The sequence below is a fragment of the Tachypleus tridentatus genome, chromosome 1 (genome assembly GCF_004210375.1).
Source record: "Tachypleus tridentatus isolate NWPU-2018 chromosome 1, ASM421037v1, whole genome shotgun sequence".
NCBI classification, from domain to species: Eukaryota; Metazoa; Arthropoda; class Merostomata; order Xiphosura; family Limulidae; genus Tachypleus; species Tachypleus tridentatus.
In genome coordinates this window covers 180744705-180768480 of record NC_134825.1, presented here as the reverse complement: position 1 = coordinate 180768480, position 23776 = coordinate 180744705, and the positions used below count along the sequence as shown (strand labels likewise).

The window sequence follows — 23776 nt, the reverse complement described above, 5'->3', positions numbered from 1 at the left end:
ACAGGAGAACAGTTATTTGGTGATGGATCAGAAACTACAAGAGAATCAGGAGAACAAGTATTTAGTGATGGATCAGAAACTACAGGAGAAAAGTTATTTCATGATGGATCAGCAACTACAAGAGAAACAGAAGAACAATTATTTGGTGATGGATCAGAAACTAAAAGAGCAGAAGGAGAGCAGTTATTTGGTGATGGATCAGAAACTACAAGAGAAACAGGAGAACAGTTATTTGGTGATGGATCAGAAACTACAAGAGAAACAGGAGAACAGTTATTTGGTGATGGATCAGAAACTACAAGAGAATCAGGAGAACAAGTATTTAGTGATGGATCAGAAACTACAGGAGAAAAGTTATTTCATGATGGATCAGCAACTACAAGAGAAACAGAAGAACAATTATTTGGTGATGGATCAGAAACTAAAAGAGCAGAAGCAGAGCAGTTATTTGGTGATGGATCTGAAGCTATAGGAGTAGAAGGAGAACAGTTATTTGGTAATGGAGAAGAAACTACAAGAGAAACAGGAGAACAGTTACTTGGTAATGGATCAGAAACTACAAGAGAAACAGGAGAAGAGTTATTTGGTGATGGATCACAAACTTCAAGAGTAAAAGGAGAACAATTATTTGGTGATGGATCAGAAACTAAAAGAGCAGAAGGAGAGCAGTTATTAAGTGATACATCACAAACTACAAAGTAGAAGGAGAACAGTTATTTGGTAATGGAGAAAAACTACAAAAGAAACAGGAGAACAAGTATTTGGTGATGGATCTGAAGCTATAAGAGAAACAGGAGAACAGTTATTTGGTAATGGATCAGAAACTACAAGAGAAACAGGAGAAAAGTTATTTGGTGATGGATCAGAAACTACAAGAGAAACAAGAGAACAGTTATTCGGTGATGGATCTGAAGCTATAAGAGTAGAAGGAGAACAGTTATTTGGTGATGGATCAGAAACTACAAGAGAAACAGGAGAAAAGATGTTTCGTGGTGGATCAGCAACTACAACAAAAACAAGAGAACAGTTATTTGGTGATGGATCAGAAACTCCAAGAGAAACAGGAGAAAAGATGTTTCGTGGTGGATCAGCAACTACAACAAAAACAAGAGAACAGTTATTTGGTGATGGATTAGAAACTAAAATGGTAGAAGGAGAAAAGTTATTTGGTGATGGATCAGAAACTACAGGAGAAAAGTTATTTCATGATGGATCAGCAACTACAAGAGAAACAGAAGAACAATTATTTGGTGATGGATCAGAAACTAAAACAGCAGACGGAGAGCACTTATTAGATGATACATCACAAACTACAAGAATAGAAGGAGAACAGTTATTTGGTAATGGAGAAGAAACTACAAAAGAAACAGGAGAACAGTTATTTGGTGATGGATCAGACACTACAGGAGCAACTGGAGAACAGTTACTTGGTAATGAATCAGAAACTACAAAAGAAACAGGAGAACAGTTATTTGGTGATGGATCAAACACTACAAGAGAAACAGAAGAACAATTATTTGGTAATGGATCAGAAACTAAAAGAGTAGAAGGAGAGCAATTATTAGGTGATGGATCACATACTTCAAGAGTAGAAGGAGAACAGTTATTTGGTGATGGATCTGAAGCTATTGGAGTAGAAGGAAAACAGTTATTTGGTAATGGATCAGAAACTACAAGAGAATCAGGAGAACAGTTATTCGGTGATGGATCTGAAGCTATAAGAGTAGAAGGAGAAAAGTTATTTGGGGATGGATCAGAAACTACAAGAGAATCAGGAGAACAAGTATTTGGTGATGGATCAGAAACTACAGGAGAAAAGTTATTTCATGATGGATCAGCAACTACAAGAGAAACAGAAGAACAATTATTTGGTGATGGATCAGAAACTAAAAGAGCAGACGGAGAGCACTTATTAGATGATACATCACAAACTACAAGAATAGAAGGAGAACAGTTATTTGGTAATGGAGAAGAAACTACAAAAGAAACAGGAGAACAGTTATTTTGTGATGGATCAGACACTACAGGAGCAACTGGAGAACAGTTACTTGGTAATGGATCAGAAACTACAAAAGAAACAGGAGAACAGTTATTTGGTGATGGATCAAACACTACAAGAGAAACAGAAGAACAATTATTTGGTAATGGATCAGAAACTAAAAGAGTAGAAGGAGAGCAATTATTAGGTGATGGATCACATACTTCAAGAGTAGAAGGAGAACAGTTATTTGGTGATGGATCTGAAGCTATTGGAGTAGAAGGAGAACAGTTATTTGGTAATGGATCAGAAACTACAAGAGAAACAGGAGAACAGTTATTCGGTGATGGATCTGAAGCTATAAGAGTAGAAGGAGAACAGTTATTTGGTGATGGATCAGAAACTACAAGAGAAACAGGAGAAATGATATTTCGTGGTGGATCAGCAACCACTAGAGAAACAGAAGAACAATTATTTGCTGATTCATCAGAAACTACAAGAGAAACAGGAGAACAGTTATTTGGTGATGGATTAGAAACTACAAGAGAATCAGGAGAACAAGTATTTGATGATGGATCAGAAACTACTGGAGAAAAATTATTTCATGATGGATCAGCAACTACAGGAGAAACAAAAGAACAATTATTTGGTGATGGATCAGAAACTAAAAGAGCAGAAGGAGAGCAGTTATTAGGTGATACATCACAAACTACAAGAGTAGAAGGAGAACAGTTATTTGGTAATGGAGAAGAAACTACAAAAGAAACAGGAGAACAGTTATTTGGTGATGGATCAGAAACTAAAAGAGCAGAAGGAGAGCAGTTATTAGGTGATACGTCACAAACTACAAGAGTAGAAGGAGAACAGTTATTTGGTAATGTAGAAGAAACTACAAAAGAAACAGGAGAACAGTTATTTGGTGATGGATCAGACACTACAAGAGAAACAGGAGAACAGTTACTTGGTAATGAATCAGAAACTACAAGAGAAACAGGAGAACAGTTATTTGTTGATGGATCAGAAACTACAAGAGAAACAGGAGGAGAGTTATTTGGTAATGGATCAGACTCTACAAGAGTAGAAGTGCAACAGTTATTTGGTGTTGCATCACAAACCCCAAGAGAAACAGAAGAACAGTTATTTGGTGATGGATCAGAAACTATAAGAGTAGAAGGAGAACAGTTATTTGGTAATGGATCAGAAACTACAAGAGAAACAGGAGAACAGTTACTTGGTAATGGATCAGAAACTACAAGAGTAGAAGGAGAACAGTTATTTGGTGATGGAGTAGAATCTACAAAAGAAACAGGAGAACAGTTATTTGGTGATGGATCAGACACTACAAGAGAAACAGGAGAACAGTTACTTGGTAATGGATCAGAAACTACAAGAGAAACAGAAGAACAGTTATTTGGTGATGGATCAGACACTACAAGAGTAGGAGGAGATCAGTTATATGGTGATGGATCAGAAACTAAAAGGTTAGAAGGAGAAAAGTTATTTGGTGATGGATCAGACACTACAAGAGTAGGAGGAGAACAGTTATATGGTGATGGATCAGAAACTAAAAGGTTAGAAGGAGAAAAGTTATTTGGTGATGGATCAGACACTACAAAAGAAACAGGAGAAGAGTTATTTGGTACTGGATCAGAAACTACAAGAGGAACAGGAGAACAGTTATTTGGTGGTGGATCTGAAGATATAAGAGTAGAAGGAGAACAGTTATTTGGTACTGGATCAGAAACTACAACAGAAACAGGAGAACAGTTATTTGGTGATGGATCAGACACTACAAGAGAAACAGGAGAACAGTTATTTGGTAATGGATCAGAAACTACAAGAGAAAAAGGAGAACAATTATTTGGTGATGGATCAGAAACTACAAGAGAAACAGGAGAACAGTTATTTGGGGATGGATCAGAAACTACAAGAGAAACAGGAGAACAGTTATTTGGTGATGGATCAGAAACTACAAGAGAAACAGGAGAACAGTTATTTGGTGATGGATCAGAAACTATAAAAACATTAAGTGGGTATGTGAATAGTGATGACACAGAAGATACAATAGACACAAATAAACATGCTCTTAAGAACGTGGATGTAACATCAAAACAGGAAGGTCCTTTACAAAATAGATTTGGAACTGCGGGAACAGAAGCCGAATTTATTTACACAGTAAAAAGTGGAAATACGTTTGGAGATGTACCTAAAGACAGCAAACAAGGAGGATTATTTGGAGAAAATATTCCATCCAATAAAGACGTCAAGCATCATGATTTGGAAGTCGAAAGAAGACGCAAGAAAAAAGAAGCAGGCATTAGTCATGAAATGTTAAACGGAATCCAGAGTAAGTCTAAACGTACTCTTAAAAATATTGTCAATTTGGACCCTAATCTACGACAACCTGAAATAAATAAGCAACATGGTTCGTCCAAAGGAAATATTTCTAGAATTGATGATAGTCCAGGAGAAAGGCTTGGTTGGACAGCAGATGGACATAATAAAGGATGGGACAACAAAAATAGGAAGACAAAACGTGGAAGGAACTCTTATTTTGAGAAACTTTCACAGACGCAGCGTGGAAAGCCACAAGAAACTGGTGATATTTCGAGAACAAGAGGAAGGTGGGAATATATTTATGATCGTTCTGTTGGATCAAAACGAGGTAGGATTCAGGAACCGGGATCTGGTTGGGGAATAACTAGAAGGAAGGAGGCTACTGGAAATTTCAGACTGAGAAGATCTCGATCAGATGGGCAGGGCCTGGCTAGACTTGACACGACGGAGAAAAACAAAATGGAGGGAACCAAAAGAGTTTACCAGACAACTTCCACCTTATCATTAGAAGACGAAGAGTCACACAGATCTAGTAAGTGTCTTCAAACTAGACAGTTGTCTTATATTGTAGGGATGTGTGTTTCTTATTACATCGTTTTATTATTATAATACTCGTTGTGAATTTGCTTCGACTATTGATACTACTAGTTATATAAACAACTGTTGATACTAATACACTTAACAACGGTTAGTATGGTTAGGAGAGGCACTAATAGAGGAGCGAACAACGTTTCTACCTTCTTCGGTCATCGTCAGGTTCACAAAGAAAGAAAAGGTTACTGACCGGTACATGACCACATGTTTGAAGGCGGTTGTGTTATTGTGTGTAGGAATATAGAGGGCGAGCTTAGATGTTGGATACATTTATTAATATAGGTATAAAGGCGTTCCTTTATATTGGTTTATTTTGGGTTTAAGTTGTTGTATAAGTAAGGCTTCTTTAATTTTGCGTTTGTTTATGTTTCTTTCTTTATTTAGTATTTGAGTGTTTTCTATGGTTATGTTGTGTTTATTTGCTTTGCAGTGTTCGAAAACGTGTGAAAGTGGCTTTTCATGTTCTTTGAATCTGGTTTCCATTTTTCTACTTGTTTCTCCAATATAGAAGTCGTGGCAGTTATCACATTGTATTTTATAAATAATGTTGGTATGGTGTTTGTCAGTGTAGTTTTTACATAGTATAGACCTCAGTTTTGTGCCTGGTTTTTGAATAAATTTGGTATTAACTGGAATGTCATATTTTGTTACTAGTTTTTGGAAAATATTGGTTATTTTTCTTCTGATATCAGGAATATATGGTATGCAGCAGTATATGGTTTCGTGATTTTTTGATTCGTGAGATATATTTACTTTAGTTGGTTGATTTTGCTTTCTGTCTAGGTGTGTGTGTATAATGTTTTCTACGGTTTGTGGAGGAAACATATTGATGTTGATGAAGTATTGTTTTATTTTGTCTAATTCGTCGTTAATGTTATCTGGTGAACATAGTTGTATGGCTGTGTTTATTTGTTTTTTTTAGTATGTTGAGTTTTTATTTTGTTTCATGTGCTGAGTCCCAAGGAATGTATAGTCCAGTATGTGTGATTTTTTTGGTGGATTCCTGTTTTAAGTTGTCTATCGGTTCTTGTAATTTTGCGGTTAAGAAATGATATAATTGTAATTAAACGATTCATATGTGGACATTATTGGTCGTTTGTTTGTTTTGAATTTCGCGCAAAGCTACTCGAGAGCTATCTGCGCTAGCCGTCCCTAATTTAGCAGTGTAAAACTAAAGGGATTGCAGCTAATCATCACCACCCACAGCCGACTCTTGGGCTACACTTTTACAAACGAATAGTGGGATTGACCGTCACATTATAACGACCCCACGGCTGAAAGGGCGAGCATGTTTCGTGCGACTGGGATTCAAAACCGCGATCCTCGGATTAAGAGTCGAGTGCCTTAACCACCTGGTCATGCTAGACCTAATTTTTTCGTCGTGGACTTTGATTGTGGATAAAATATTCAATTCTAGACCAGACTGGAAACTCAATATTTGTGTGTATTGGTTTAAATTTGTTCGTGTCTGTTAGGATGTTCTTCATTTTTGGATGTATTCATTCGTGTTTATTTTGACTATAGCGTTACCTTTATCTGCTTTCAGAATTTTTATGTTTTTGTCTTGTTTTAGGTTTTCAATGAAATTAATTTCTCTTTTTGTAAGGTTATTTTTCAGCTTTCTGTTTTGTGAAATTATGTTGATGGTTTTGTGAGAAAATTCTTTGATAAAATCGTTTAAGATGTTGTTTTTAACTGTTTCTGGAAAATATTAACTAGTAATTTTTGTCTAGGAAGTTTGGCTGTTGAATGTCAATATAATCGTCTAAGTTGTCTTCTTCCTGTTGGTTGTTTTCTGTAGAAAGTATCACAAGTCTCCTGGCTAGATCTTCTAAACATGTTTTGATTTCTATGGTTGAAATGTACCTAGGTGCTATTGCAAAGTTGAGTCCTTTGTTAAGTAGATGTATCTCGTCTGTGTTTAATTGTCGGTCGGATCTGTTAATTATGAGGTTAGTCAACGGTTTGTTGTTTTGGAGTCTTTTCTGTTGTTTGCATCTTAGTTTCTCTAGTTTTTTGTTGTGGCAGATCTTTTTGTCACTGTCGTTTTTAGTATTGATTTGGTTTATGTTTCGTTGTATAAGTCCGTAAATCTCTGGTTTAATGCAGCATGCCAGTTGATGGTCTCGGTTCATAGAAAACACTCAAATGCTAAATAAAGAAACAAACATAAATAAACGCAAAAATTAAAGAAGCCTTACTTATACAACAACTCAAACCCAAAATAAAGCACGCCCTCTACATTCCTACACTCAATAACACAACGCCTTCAAACAGAGGTTAGCTACCGGTCAGTAACCTCTTTTTTTTGTGAACCTTACGATGACCGAAGAAGGTCGAAACGTTGACACTACTAGTTATGTATACAACTGTTGACACTACTAGTTATACAAACAACAGTTGATACTACGAGATATACAAACCACTGTTGACACTACTAGTTATATATACATCTGTTGACACTACTAGATACAAACAACAGTTGATACTACGAGATATACAAACCACTGTTGACATTACTAGTTATATATACAACTGTTGACACTACTAGTTATACAAACAACAGTTGATACTACGAGATATACAAACCACTGTTGACATTACTAGCTATATATACAACTGTTGACACTACTAGTTATACAAACAACAGTTGATACTACGAGATATACAAACTACTGTTGACACTACTAGTTATATATACAACTGTTGACACTACTAGTTATACAAACAACAGTTGATACTACGAGATATACAAACCACTGTTGACACTACTAGTTATATATACAACTGTTGACACTACTAGTTATACAAACAACAGTTGATACTACGAGATATACAAACCACAATTGATACTACTAGTTATATATACAACTGTTGACACTACTAGTTATACAAACAACAGTTGATACTACGAGATATACAAACCACTGTTGACACTACTAGTTATATATACAACTGTTGACACTACTAGTTATACAAACAACAGTTGATACTACGAGATATACAAACCACTGTTGACACTACTAGTTATATATACAACTGTTGACACTACTAGTTATATATACAACTGTTGACACTACTAGTTATACAAACAACAGTTGATACTACGAGATATACAAACCACAATTGATACTACTAGTTATATATACAACTGTTGACACTACTAGTTATACAAACAACAGTTGATACTACGAGATATACAAACCACTGTTGACACTACTAGTTATATATACAACTGTTGACACTACTAGTTATGTATACAACTGTTGACACTACTAGTTATACAAACAACAGTTGATACTACGAGATATACAAACCACAATTGATACTACTAGTTATATATACAACTGTTGACACTACTAGTTATACAAACAACAGTTGATACTACGAGATATACAAACCACTGTTGACACTAGTTATGTATACAACTGTTGACACTACTAGTTATACAAACAACAGTTGATACTACGAGATATACAAACCACTATTGATACTACTAGTTATATATACAACTGTTGACACTACTAGTTATGTATACAACTGTTGACACTACTAGTTATACAAACAACAGTTGATACTACGAGATATACAAAACCACAATTGATACTACTAGTTATATATACAACTGTTGACACTACTAGTTATACAAACAACAGTTGATACTACGAGATATACAAACCACAATTGATACTACTAGTTATATATACAACTGTTGACACTACTAGTTATACAAACAACAGTTGATACTACGAGATATACAAACCACTGTTGACACTACTAGTTATATATACAGCTGTTGACACTACTAGTTATGTATACAACTGTTGACACTACTAGTTATACAAACAACAGTTGATACTACGAGATATACAAACCACTATTGATACTACTAGTTATATATACAACTGTTGTCACTACTAGTTATGTATACAACTGTTGACACTACTAGTTATACAAACAACAGTTGATACTACGAGATATACAAACCACTATTGATACTACTAGTTATATAAACAACTGTTGATTATTTTCGTTATATAAACAACTGTTGATTATTTTCGTTATATAAACAACTGTTGATACTACTTGGTTTTTACACACTATGATACGTATTTATTTTCGTAATGTTAATATATCTGAAGAACAATTACACATAGACAGTTGTAGGCCACGTTTAAATATGACGCTAACTGCACCACGGTGACGTAAAATGTGAACTTACTTGTATCACTTCATGTTTGATACGAAAGGATGAATCTCTCTTACTGATACATTTTACTGGCCATAAATGAGTCTACAATTTTTCAAGTGTGTTGTATTTATAACGTACCCTCAAATTTACAAGACGCAAAATATTTATACTTTTCTCTATTTGTTATGTCTCTGTCACGGCACGTAAGATCATTACTACCCCAGATCCCTCCAACAAATACGTAAGTTCCAATACTTCTAATGCATATTATAACAGTAAAAATTATCTACAGCAAATAGTCAGAAACATAAATTTGATATTTACTTTTATGTTTAAAAGTGAAACTCAAACACTTTACGGTGTTACGCATATAATTAGTTGTTATAAGGTCTCGATCTCCTGTGATTCTAGGAGAACAGCTAACCCTTTTGTTAGAAGAGAACAGAGTACAGAGACGTAAGCTTGACGTCAGGCGGCACGCGCTCTTGAAGAGAATTAAACAGCTCCAATCCCAAGCTAACCAGAAGAAGGATCAAGGTAATATCAATATGTTTGTGTTTATTCCTGATAAAACAACAATATTATAACCTAAGATCAAGGTAATATCAATCTGTTTGTGTTTATTCCTGATAAAACAACAATTTATAACCTCAGATCAAGGTAATATCAATCTGTTAATGTGTTTATTCCTGATAAAACAACAATTTATAACCTAAGATCAAGGTAATATCAATCTGTTTGTGTTTATTCCTGATAAAACAACAATATTATAACCTAAGATGAAGGTACTATCAATCTATTAATGTGTTTATTCCTGATAAAACAACAATATTATAACCTAAGATCAAGGTAATATCAATCTGTTTGTGTTTATTCCTGATAAAACAACAATATTATAACCTAAGATCAAGGTAATATCAATCTGTTAATGTGTTTATTCCTGATAAAACAACAATTTATAACCTAAGATCAAGGTAATATCAATCTGTTAATATGTTTATTGCTGATAAAACAACAATATTATAACCTAAGATCAAGGTAATATCAATCTGTTTGTGTTTATTCCTGATAAAACAACAATATTATAACATAAGATCAAGGTAATATCAATCTGTTAATGTTTTTATTCCTGATAAAACGATAGTATTATAATCTCCCATAATTACATATATCATTATGTAATTAGTTTAGTCTTCTTGACGTAATGTTTCACGTGAGTGATGTCATCATTCCCACTTTGTGATTCTGATGCATTTTGAACAGTGACACGTCTTTCAGTTTTCTCAAGAAATGAAAATTAATAAGAGACGGGACTCCAATCTGCAGTCCACCAACTGAGGTAACTGCCAAGAGCTCTTTAGCTGTGACAGTGTCAGTGGTTATCTGTAAGATGGTGACCAAGAGGGAAGAGGGGAAGACAATATTGGTCGCACAACCTGTGACGTAATAAGCAAACAGTTGAACACAGTGCCTAAAGGACAGATTCTTCTAAAATATGCCACTGTGGATAGATTGTTTTATGTGTGTTAATAGGGATAAGATAGTTCCAATATGTGCTCCTGGGGACTTTTAGTTCCAGCATATGCTACCAGAGAGATGAATAGTTTCTTGAATATCTTCAGGGTATTACCCATGTGTTGAAACCAGTGGATGCTGACCTGTCCCAATTTATATAGATGTAGCTATTTACACGCATACACAGACCTGAAAAGGATACCTTTTCATATGAAATTAAACATTCAGAACGTACATACTTTGTTTTGGCTATTACACATTCAGAACGTACATACTTTGTTTTGGTTATTAAACATTCAGAACGTACATACTTTGTTTTGGTTATTAAACATTCAAAACGTACATACTTTGTTTTGGTTATTAAACATTGAGAACGTACATACTCTGTTTTGGTTATTAAACATTCAGAACGTACATACTCTGTTTTAGTTATTAAACATTCAGAACGTACATACTCTGTTTTGGTTATTAAACATTCAGAACGTAATACTGTGTTTTGGTTATTAAACATTCAGAACGTACATACTGTGTTTTGGTTATTAAACATTCAGAACGTAATACTGTGTTTTGGTTATTAACATTCAGAACGTACATACCTTGTTTTGGTTATTAAACATTCAGAACGTACATACTTTGTTTTGGTTATTAAACATTCAAAACGTACATACTTTGTTTTGGTTATTAAACATTCAGAACGTACATACTTTGTTTTGGTTATTAAACATTCAGAACGCACATACTTTGTTTTGGTTATTAAACATTCAAAACGTACCTACTCTGTTTTGGTTATTAAACATTCAGAACGTACATATTTTGTTTTGGTTATTAAACATTGAGAACGTAGATACTTTGTTTTGGTTATTAAACATTCAAAACGTACATACTTTGTTTTGGTTATTAAACATTGAGAACGTACATACTCTGTTTTGGTTATTAAACATTCAGAACGTACATACTCTGTTTTAGTTATTAAACATTCAGAACGTACATACTTTGTTTTGGCTATTAAACATTCAGAACGCGCATACTTTGTTTTGGTTATTAAACATTCAGAACGTACATACTTTGTTTTGGTTATTAGACATTCAGAACGCACATACTTTGTTTTGGTTATTAAACATTCAGAACGCACATACTTTGTTTTGGTTATTAAACATTCAGAACGCACATACTTTGTTTTGGTTATTATACATTTAGAACGTACATACTCTGTTTTGGTTATTAAACATTCAGAACGTACATACTCTGTTTTGGTTATTAAACATTCAGAACGTACATACTTTGTTTTGGTTATTAAACATTCAGAACGTACATACTCTGTTTTGGTTATTAAACATTGAGAACGTACATACTCTATTTTGGTTATTAAACATTCAGAACGTAATACTGTGTTTTGGTTATTAAACATTCAGAACGTAATACTGTGTTTTGGTTATTAAACATTGAGAACGTACATACCTTGTTTTGGTTATTAAACATTCAGAACGTACATACTTTGTTTTGGTTATTAAACATTCAGAACGTACGTATTTTGTTTTGGTTATTAAACATTGAGAACGTACGTATTTTGTTTTGGTTATTAAACATTCAGAACGCACATACTTTGTTTTCGTTATTAAACATTCAGAACGTACATACTTTGTTTTGGTTATTAAACATTCAGAACGCACATACTTTGTTTTGGTTATTAAACATTCAGAACGCACATACTTTGTTTTGGTTATTAAACATTTAGAACGTACATACTTTGTTTTCGTTATTAAACATTCAGAACGTACATACTTTGTTTTGGTTATTAAACATTGAGAACGTACATACTTTGTTTTGGTTATTAAAGATTCAGAACGTACATACTTTGTTTTGGTTATTAAACATTGAGAACGTACATACTCTGTTTTGGTTATTAAACATTCAGAACGTACATACTCTGTTTTGGTTATTAAACATTCAGAACGTAATACTCTGTTTTGGTTATTACACATTCAGAACGCACATACTTTGTTTTGGTTATTAAACATTCAGAACGTACATACTTTGTTTTGGTTGTTAAACATTGAGAACGTACATACTTTGTTTTGGTTATTAAACATTCAGAACGTACATGCTCTGTTTTGGTTATTAAACATTCAGAACGTACATATTTTGTTTTGGTTATTAAACATTCAAGACGTACATACTTTGTTTTGGTTATTAAACATTGAGAACGTACGTACTTTGTTTTGGTTATTAAACATTCAGAACGCACATACTTTGTTTTGGTTATTAAACATTCAGAACGTACATACTTTGTTTTGGTTATTAAACATTCGGAAAGCACATACTTTGTTTTGGTTATTAAACATTCAGAACGTACATACTTTCTTTTGGTATGTTTTAAATTTTGCCCAAAGCTACACGAAGACTATCAGCGCTGGCTGTCCTCATGTAGCAATGAGAAGAACTAGTCATCACCACTCACCGCCAACTCTTGGGCTACTCTTTTACCAATGTATAATGGGATTGCTGGATACAATATGACGCCCCCACAGCTGAAAGCGCATGTTTGGTGGAACAGGGATTCGAACTCTCAACCCTCTTATTTCGAGTGAAGCTCCCTAACCACGTGGCCATGTCAGGCCACGTGTCTCCCTAATGTGGTTATGTAGCCTAAAGTAGTATGAATGTGGAAAACCTAATCTTGTTATGTAGCCTAAAGTAGTATGAATGTGGAAAACCTAATCTTGTTATGTAGCCTAAAGTAGTATGAATGTATAAACCCTGATGTGGTTATGTAGCCTAAAGTAGTATGAATGTAGAAACCCTAATGTGGTTATGTAGCCTAAAGTAGTATGAATGTAGAAACCCTAATGTGGTTATGTAGCCTAAAGTAGTATGAATGTACAAAAGCTAATGTGGTTATGTAACCTAAAGTAGTATGAATGTGGAAAACCTAATGTGGTTATGTAGCCTAAAGTAGTATGAATGTAGAAACCCTAATGTTGTTATGTAGCCTAAAGTAGTATGAATGTAGAAACCCTAATGTGGCTATGTAGCCTAAAGTAGTATGAATGTAGAAACCCTGATGTGGTTATGTAGCCTAAAGTAGTATGAATGTAGAAACCCTAATGTGGTTATGTAGCCTAAAGTAGTATGAATGTAGAAACCCTAATGTGGCTATGTAGCCTAAAGTAGTATGAATGTAGAAAACCTAATGTCAGGCCACGTATCTTCTTTTACCGTGTGTCACACTAACTACTGGTAATCATATAATAAAGTGTGATTCCACAACTTACACGTTAAACTGTTAATTATCTGTATATTCCTGTGTTCATTTTCAAGTTCTTAAGTTCTATAGGAAATCCTTTATTATAATTACTCATTATGTTCTATTTTTACATATAAGGTCATAAATATACACCAATTAGGATCAATTTAAAACTTTAGACATTTTACTTACACGTCAAATGTAACGTGGCTCAAAGGGGTAGTTTCTTACGCCGTTCATTTTACCTTTTGTCACGTGATTCACTGACCAAAGGCTGATTTGTATCTCCGTACAATAAGTTTGTCCAACAGCGTAATCTGTGTCAATAAGAAGTACACTGAAGTCTCACTAAAGGTAACATTTTTCTTAACATATAAATATTAAGTATTATAATCTCATCCTTTTAGGGTTAACTAAGTATACAACCTTTAACTGATAAATATTAAGTATTATAATCTCATCCTTTTAGGGTTAACTAAGTATACAACCTTTAACTGACAAATATTAAGTATTATAATCTCATCCTTTTAGGGTTAACTAAGTATACAACCTTTAACTGACAAAACAGTTGTTTCTTTACACTTTATTACGTAGAAACTTCAAATGAGGTTGTATTATGTGCGAGTGTTAGATTGTATTATGTGCGAGTGTTAGATTGTATTATGTACGAGTGTTAGATTGTATTATGTGCGAGCGTTAGATTGTATTATGTGCGAGTGTTGGATTGTATTATGTGCGAGTGTTAGATTGTATTATGTGCGAGTGTTAGATTGTATTATGTGCGAGTGTTAGGTTGTATTATGTGCGAGTGTTAGGTTGTATTATGTACGACAAAACAAATATATCCACACTTGAATCCTGCCGTCTGTCATATCAAGGTTAAAGTTTTATATAATAGAGGAGTGTTTAGATGTTCTCATTTGATTTGACTTGTGAGCTAAAATCAAGGTTTCAATACCCGCGGACGACACAGCACCGTTGAACAGTGTGTGTTTTAGAACAAACAAACACTTTAGTGAACTGTATCAATCGTTTGTATACTTTTCATACAGCTTCGCGCGCTTCCTCGTTCGCACGTGTCCAGAATGTTGTTAGGAATTCACGTTAAAGAGAAATTTAAAAAACAATTTATTGTGTGTTAAAGATGACTAGCACAGATAGTCCTCGGAGAACTTGAGACAAAACAAACAAAATATCGTATGAGTATTTACGTTCTAGTTAATATTGCACATAATGTCCTTTCCCTAAAGGCCACGGCAGGGCCTGGTGGTTAAGGCACTCAGCTCGTAATCCGAGGATCTCAGGTTCGAATCTCCGTCACACCAAACATGCTTGCCTTTTCAGCCGTGTGAGCGTTATAATGTAACTGTCAATCCCACTATTCGTCGGTAAATGAGTAGCCCAAAAATTGGCGGTGGGTGGTGATGACTAGCTGTTTCGCGCAAAGCTACACACGAGATATCTGTACTAGCCGTCCCTAATTTTGCAGTGTAAGACTAGAGAAGATTTGGCTTGTTTTGAATGTACCTACCATCCTCACTATTTTATCTTAGACCAGTGACTAAACACTTTCAGGGGTAACACTCATATAACGCCACACTTAACCTTAACATGTTACTCTCTACGCAATATGTGACTACTGAATACAAAACCTGACACATATTGTACATATATATAGTGATATGTAGACTCCTTTAAAATGTTTCTATAACTTCTTCAACCTAATTATTCTAACCTGTCTAAATATAACATTTTGTTAATATTTTTATAGCCTGTCCTTGTAGACAGATAGAGTTACTCAATGTTTCTTTTTGCTGTCCTTCACTTGATGGAAGACTCGAAGTGGCACCGTCGTCTTTTATTCTGATAAGTGGCACCGTTGTCTATTTTCTTCTGATAAGTGGCACCGTTGTCTGTCTTATTCTGATAAGTGACACCGTTGTCTGTCTTATTCTGATAAGTGGCACCGTCGTCTGTTTTCTTCTGATAAGTGGCACCGTTGTCTGTTTTCTTCTGATAAGTGGCACCGTTGTTTGTTGCCTAATTTTTCTTTTGCCCTAGTTTTCTGACTCATTTATTTTACCTTCTGTGTTGTTGCTCCGTATATTAACCTCACCTGTACGTAAATTTAACACTATTCTTGTTATTTTGTTTCAAAATAATCGAAGTCTTCTGATAGAGACCATTGTGACAGAAGTCCATTCTTATTTCAGTTCGAGATGTCTGGAGGAAACGATTCTTGGAGACAAGGAAAAAGACTCCTGTGCTTGAAGAAGAAAGCGGCAGGCTTCGTGATGACCTGGAAAAACTTCATAGAGAATTGTTGATTAAGTTAGAGGATGGACTCGAACTAGATGTTTTCAACAGTAGAACCGAACAACCGTCCAACAAGGTATGAATGTAGAAAACCTAATGTGGTTATGTAGCCCAAAGTAGTATGAATGTGGAAAACCTAATGTGGTTATGTAGCCTAAAGTAGTATGAATGTAGAAGCCCTAATGTGGTTATGTAGCCTAAAGCAGTATGAATGTAGAAACCCTAATGTGGTTATGTAGCCTAAAGCAGTATGAATGTAGAAACCCTAATGTGGTGATGTAGCCTAAAGTAGTATGAATGTTCAAAAGCTAATGGGGTGATGTAGCCTAAAGTAGTATGAATGTAGAAACCCTAATGTGGTGATGTAGCCTAAAGCAGTATGAATGTAGAAACCCTAATGTGGTTATGTAGCCTAAAGCAGTATGAATGTAGAAACCCTAATGTGGTTATGTAGCCTAAAGTAGTATGAATGTAGAAACCCTAATGTGGTTATGTAGCCTAAAGCAGTATGAATGTAGAAACCCTAATGTGGTGATGTAGCCTAAAGCAGTATGAATGTAGAAATCCTAATGTGGTTATGTAGCCTAAAGCAGTATGAATGTAGAAACCCTAATGTGGTTATGTAGCCTAAAGTAGTATGAATGTAGAAACCCTTATGTGGTTATGTACCCTAAAGCAGTATGAATGTAGAAACTCTAATGTGGTTATGTAGCCTAAAGTAGTATGAATGTAGAAACCCTAATGTGGTTATGTAGCCTAAAGCAGTATGAATGTAGAAACCCTAATGTGGTGATGTAGTGTAAAGTAGTATGAATGTAGAAATCCTAATGTGGTTATGTAGCCTAAAGTAGTATGAATGTAGAAACCCTAATGTGGTTATGTAGCCTAAAGTAGTATGCATGTTCAAAAGCTAATGTGGTGATGTAGCCTAAAGTAGTATGAATGTAGAAACCCTAATGTGGTGATGTAGCCTAAAGTAGTATGAATGTAGAAACCCTAATGTGGTTATGTAGCCTAAAGCAGTATGAATGTAGAAACCCTAATGTGGTGATGTAACCTAAAGCAGTATGAATGTAGAAACCCTAATGTGGTTATGTAGCCTAAAGCAGTATGAATGTAGAAACCCTAATGTGGTTATGTAGCCTAAAGTAGTATGAATGTAGAAACCCTAATGTGGTGATGTAGCCTAAAGCAGTATGAATGTAGAAACCCTAATGTGGTTATGTAGCCTAAAGCAGTATGAATGTAGAAAACCTAATGTGGTTATGTAGCCTAAAGTAGTATGAATGTAGAAACCCTAATGTGGTTATGTAGCCTAAAGTAGTATGCATGTTCAAAAGCTAATGTGGTGATGTAGCCTAAAGTAGTATGAATGTAGAAACCCTAATGTGGTGATGTAGCCTAAAGTAGTATGAATGTAGAAACCCTAATGTGGTTATGTAGCCTAAAGCAGTATGAATGTAGAAACCCTAATGTGGTGATGTAACCTAAAGCAGTATGAATGTAGAAACCCTAATGTGGTTATGTAGCCTAAAGCAGTATGAATGTAGAAACCCTAATGTGGTTATGTAGCCTAAAGTAGTATGAATGTAGAAACCCTAATGTGGTGATGTAGCCTAAAGCAGTATGAATGTAGAAACCCTAATGTGGTGATGTAGCCTAAAGCAGTATGAATGTAGAAACCCTAATGTGGTTATGTAGCCTAAAGTAGCATGGGGATTATATTTAAAGTGTCTGTTGTCATTTGTTAATATGAAGCGTTTCTCAAACCTATCTCTATAACAATTATCCACTAAAGGACATATGAACATAGAAGTAATTAATGAGCACTCTAAGTTTGGCAGCAGTTTTACCACTTTACTACCATCAAACAAGGATTACCATTTTATCACCTTAGTACTATCAAAAAAGGCTAACCATTTTACCATCTTAGTACCATAAAAAAGGCTACCCTTTTACCACCTTAGTACCATCAAAAAAGGCTAACCATTTTATCACCTTAGTACCATCAAAAAAGGCTAACCATTTTACCACCTTAGTACCATCAAAGAAGGCTAACAATTTTACCACCTTAGTACCATCAAAGAAGGCTAACCATTTTACCACCTTAGTACCATCAAAGAATGCTAACCATTTTACCATCTTAGTACCATCAAAAAAGGCTAACCATTTTACCACCTTAGTACCATCAAAGAAGGCTAACCATTTTACCACCTTAGTACCATCAAAGAATGCTAACCATTTTACCACCTTAGTACCATCAAAGAATGCTAACCATTTTACCACCTTAGTACCATCAAAAAAGGCAACAATTTTACCACCCTAGTACTATCAAAGTGGGCTAACCTATTTCTCTACTACCTTAGTACTATCAATGAGGGCTAAGTTGAATGAAACGTTTGAGGTAAAATATTTGAAAGTGACATAAAACATGGATATCTTTTCATTCGACGAAGGTTTTTGCGATATGGCTCAAAATATTAGAACTCTTTACCGTGCCCAGCACTAAATTATAGTTTATATTGTTAGGCTCTTTTATAGCCCGGCATGGCCAGGTATGTTAACACATTCGACTCATAACCTGAGGGTCGCGGGTTCGAATCCCCGTCGCATCAAACATGCTCGCTCTTTCAGCCGTGGGGGCGTTAATGTCACGGTCAATCCCATTATTCGTTGGTAAAAGAGTAGCCCAAGGGTTGACGGTGGTCTGTGCTGATCAGCTGCCTTCCTTCTAGTCTTACACTGCTATATTAGAGACGGCTAGCACAGATAGCCCTAGAGTAGCTTGCGCGAAATTAAAAAACAAACAAAGAAACAAGCACAACAGTTTAAGTCCAGCTTTGCTAAGCGCCTTTACTAGTATTGTGATAACTTTGAACTTGTAAGTGGCGAACACTGGACGTTTTATTTGACAAGTAACATAAAATAACTTCTCAAGTTGAGGTGGAATAAGCGATTACAATAAAAATATCTTTTTTATTTTAATCGTTTAGTGGAGATCTGCGAACAGAAATAGCAAACACTTCTTTAGGAGAGCTGTTTTTAACACAAAAGGTCAGCTGTGTGCTGTGTTTTAATCCCACAATACTTGATTCGTAACACTTCAGTAATATCCAGAGCCGCCATATGATCACAATTCTAATTGTCTAACGCTCTTTCTTTCTACTAACACCAAAGTCACCAAGTGGTGATAAATATAATTATTTAATGCTCTTGTTTATTACTAACACCAAAGCCACCAAGCGGTAATGAATACAATTATTTAATGCTCTTGTTTGCTACTAACACCAAAACCGCCAAGCAGTAATAAATACAATTATTTAATGCTTTTATTTGTTACTAACACCAAAGCCTCCAAGCGGTGATAAATACAATTATCTAATGCTCCTAGGGTCGTTACTTACACCAAAGCCATCGAGTGTGATATATATTCCTTTAATTTTTTAAGGCTGCTACAAGGTGGCAACAATTTGTAAAATCATGAAACTGGAAACTAAATTATCTAATGGAAAAGAATTATCACGATCTCCAGGCAACACTTCTTCTAAGTTATCACGATCTCCAGGAAACACTTCTTCTTCTAAGTTATCACGATCTCCAGGCAACACTTCTTCTTCTAAGTTATCACGATCTCCAGGCAACACTTCTTCTTCTAAGTTATCACGATCTCCAGGCAACGCTTCTTCTAAGTTATCACGATCTCCAGGCAACACTTCTTCTTCTAAGTTATCACGATCTCCAGGCAACACTTCTTCTTCTAAGTTATCACGAACTCCAGGCAACACTTCTTCTTCTAAGTTATCACGATCTCCAGGCAACACTTCTTCTTCTAAGTTATCACGAACTCCAGGCAACACTTCTTCTTCTAAGTTATCACGATCTCCAGGCAACACTTCTTCTTCTAAGTTATCACGATCTCCAGGCAACACTTCTTCTAAGTTATCACGATCTCCAGGCAACACTTCTTCTTCTAAGTTATCACGATCTCCAGGCAACACTTCTTCTTCTAAGTTATCACGATCTCCAGGAAACACTTCTTCTTCTAAGTTATCACGATCTCCAGGCAACACTTCTTCTTCTAAGTTATCACGATCTCCAGGCAACACTTCTTCTAAGTTATCACGATCTCCAGGCAACACTTCTTCTTCTAAGTTATCACGATCTCCAGGCAACGCTTCTTCTAAGTTATCACGAACTCCAGGCAACACTTCTTCTTCTAAGTTATCACGATCTCCAGGCAACACTTCTTCTAAGTTATCACGAACTCCAGGAAACACTTCTTCTTCTAAGTTATCACGATCTCCAGGCAACACTTCTTCTTCTAAGTTATCACGATCTCCAGGCAACACTTCTTCTAAGTTATCACGAACTCCAGGAAACACTTCTTCTTCTAAGTTATCACAATCTCCAGGCAACACTTCTTCTAAGTTATCACGATCTCCAGGCAACGCTTCTTCTAAGTTATCACGAACTCCAGGCAACACTTCTTCTTCTAAGTTATCACGATCTCCAGGCAACACTTCTTCTAAGTTATCACGAACTCCAGGAAACACTTCTTCTTCTAAGTTATCACGATCTCCAGGCAACACTTCTTCTTCTAAGTTATCACGATCTCCAGGCAACACTTCTTCTTCTAAGTTATCACGATCTCCAGACAACACTTCTTCTTCTAAGTTATCACGATCTCCAGGAAACACTTCTTCTTCTAAGTTATCACGATCTCCAGGCAACACTTCTTCTTCTAAGTTATCACGATCTCCAGGCAACGCTTCTTCTAAGTTATCACAATCTCCAGGCAACACTTCTTCTTCTAAGTTATCACAATCTCCAGGCAACACTTCTTCTAAGTTATCACGATCTCCAGGCAACACTTCTTCTTCTAAGTTATCACGATCTCCAGGCAACACTTCTTCTTCTAAGTTATCACGATCTCCAGGCAACACTTCTTCTAAGTTATCACGATCTCCAGGCAACACTTCTTCTAAGTTATCACGATCTCCAGGCAACACTTCTTCTTCTTCTAAGACCTTTTTAACAACATCATTTTTATGCCTCATTCGTTAGTACAGCCAGAGCCTTTTCCTTAGCAGTAGATTTCACAGATTAGGGGCTATGGTAATACACTCTTTCTAGTTCGGAGATAAACATGCCCTACATATTTCATTGAAGGATTTTCAAGAATTCTGTAACGAGTTAGAGATGTTAACTCGATATCACTGTACTTAGATTTTAAGTTATAACAAATGACGTGTTCAAATTATAATTTCTCTTTTGCCACATAATTATTCAACAAATTTAATTATTTTTCTAGCTTAGTTTAAAGATCGTTATTGCACGTTTGCTTCAAGAAATCCAAGATCTGAGAGGTCGCCTCGAATCTACCCGGATGAGGTTATCCGCCGAAGCCAAAGTAGGCACTGTTAAAATCCTTTTAGAACAACGACACCTAGTTGAATAAAACTGAATACAATTTTGAAATGAACAAATATTTATTTTAAACTTCTGCTAATTACAGTTTTCTTCAAATTCAAAATCAAACTTGATAGTTTCTTTGGTGGTTTTATTTTAGAATTTAATAAAATAGTGTTACAATTAAAACTGATTTAGGGCTAATTAAGGTATGATTTTAGATGCAATTACTCAGCTAACTGCTTTGCCATTTTTATTTAAACAGAAAATATATGTTTGATTTGTGTCATTTTGAAAGTACATAATGTCTCTAGGAAAAGTTTCGAAAGTACACCCTCCTGCTTAAAACAGTTCGGAAAATACAAGATATTATTTAGAACACTTTGAGAAGTATACCATGTCACTTAGAACAGTTTGGAATGTGTACCATCCCAATTAGAACTGTTTATAAAGTGCATCATATCAATTAGAACAGTTTTGAATGTAACTATGGAACTTAGAATATTTTGGTAAGTGAACCATGCCAAGTGGAACATTTTGGAAAGCGAACCATGCTACTTAGAACATTTTGGTAAGTGCACCATGCCACTTAGAACATTTTGGTAAGTGCACCATGCCACTTAGAACAATTTGGTAAGTGCACCATGATACATAATTACAGCCAATAAGAAATATTTTAGGCCTTAGTTGTGATCATAGCTGACTTCACTATATATAGTTGACAATGTAACGTGTTGTTACAGTTGAGAATACAAGCCGAGATGGACGTGAAGGCACTACGTGAAGAGCTCATGAAGAAAAAGATTCAAGTGACCCTCACGAGAAACGAAGAACAATCAGCTCTGGGGTCAACCTTGAGAGATGTCCACTTCATCAGTGCCATGTAGTTCATTCCGGTTCACCTGACCTTAATTAAAGAACTAAGTTGTTAGTTATTTCAACTACTGCTTATACAAAACATTACTGACCTCTGGTACTTTTATATTTTCGTATATTTTTGCTAAAAATAGAATGCGAACACGTTTTCATTTATATTTTTAACAAATTAATTAAGAATAATCAGTCCAAATACATTTCACTGAGGCTCACACGTGATGAAATACAGCAACCAGGGTGTCGGACCACTCATAAAAGATGGTGTAATGTGGCACGATATTTTTATAGAGTAACACCAAGAATGTCCGCGAAATATCACATAAACCAAAAATCAGGAGTTCCGGAAACTGTTACAAAATAAAAACAGGTGTAAAATAAAACTGATGAAATCGTTGAAAATAACGACCCGAGTTTCCAGAAGTTTCGTTCAGATTTAAAATGGCTGTTTCTAACTTTTTTGAAGTAGTAATACATTTATAATATCATTTTACTTCAATGTTTCTTCTCCAGGAAAGACTTGCTGCACGGTTTTGTAACGTTAGTCCATAAAGTTATAATAAGGACTAGTTTTAAAACAGTCCATAACTTTTTATTAAAGACTAGTTTCTAAATAATCCATAAAGTTGTATTAAGGACTAGTTGTATCAACAGTCCATTAAGTACTAACACAAGTTTATCAACAATCCATAAAGTTGTATTAAGGACTAGTTGTATCAACAGTCCATTAAGTACTAACACAAGTTTATCAACAATCCATAAAGTTGTATTAAGGACTAGTTGTATCAACAGTCCATTAAGTACTAACACAAGTTTATCAACAATCCATAAAGTTGTATTAAGGACTAGTTGTATCAACAGTCCATTAAGTACTAACACAAGTTTATCAACAATCCATAAAGTTGTATTAAGATAAGTTTATCAACAGTCCATAAAGTTGTGTTAAGATAAGTTTATCAACAGTCCATAAAGTTGTATTAAGGACTAGTTGTATCAACAGTCCATAAAGTTGTATTAAGGACTAGTTGTATCAACAGTCCATTTAGTTGTGTTAAGGACTTGTATCAACAGTCCATAAAGTTGTATTAAGGACTAGTTGTATCAACAGTCCATAAAGTTGTGTTAGGGTTTCTTTACTCAATAACTCACAAATAAGGAAAAAATAATAATACTGTTTTACAGTAATAAACAGTTACGTAGTTTTATTAGTCTAAAATTGTTTTAAGATTATATATATATATTACAACAGTCCAGTTAACATGAAACATGTGGGAATTTAAAAACCTTCTGTACAGAGCAAAAATATAGTTTAACATTT

At 35.0% G+C, this 23776-nt stretch overlaps 1 protein-coding gene across 1 annotated transcript in view; it reads left to right on the top strand.

The window, feature by feature from the left end:
• LOC143233804 (uncharacterized) overlaps positions 1-23776 on the top strand; it is a 24723-nt gene extending 947 nt beyond the window's left edge. Inside the window, exons 2-7 of the mRNA XM_076470493.1 lie at positions 293-541; positions 750-4847; positions 9513-9638; positions 16074-16252; positions 21488-21586; positions 22329-23776. Coding sequence (XP_076326608.1) covers positions 293-541; positions 750-4847; positions 9513-9638; positions 16074-16252; positions 21488-21586; positions 22329-22472 — 4895 coding nt within the window. The 3' untranslated portion in view covers positions 22473-23776. The remainder of the gene's footprint in view (positions 1-292; positions 542-749; positions 4848-9512; positions 9639-16073; positions 16253-21487; positions 21587-22328) is intronic.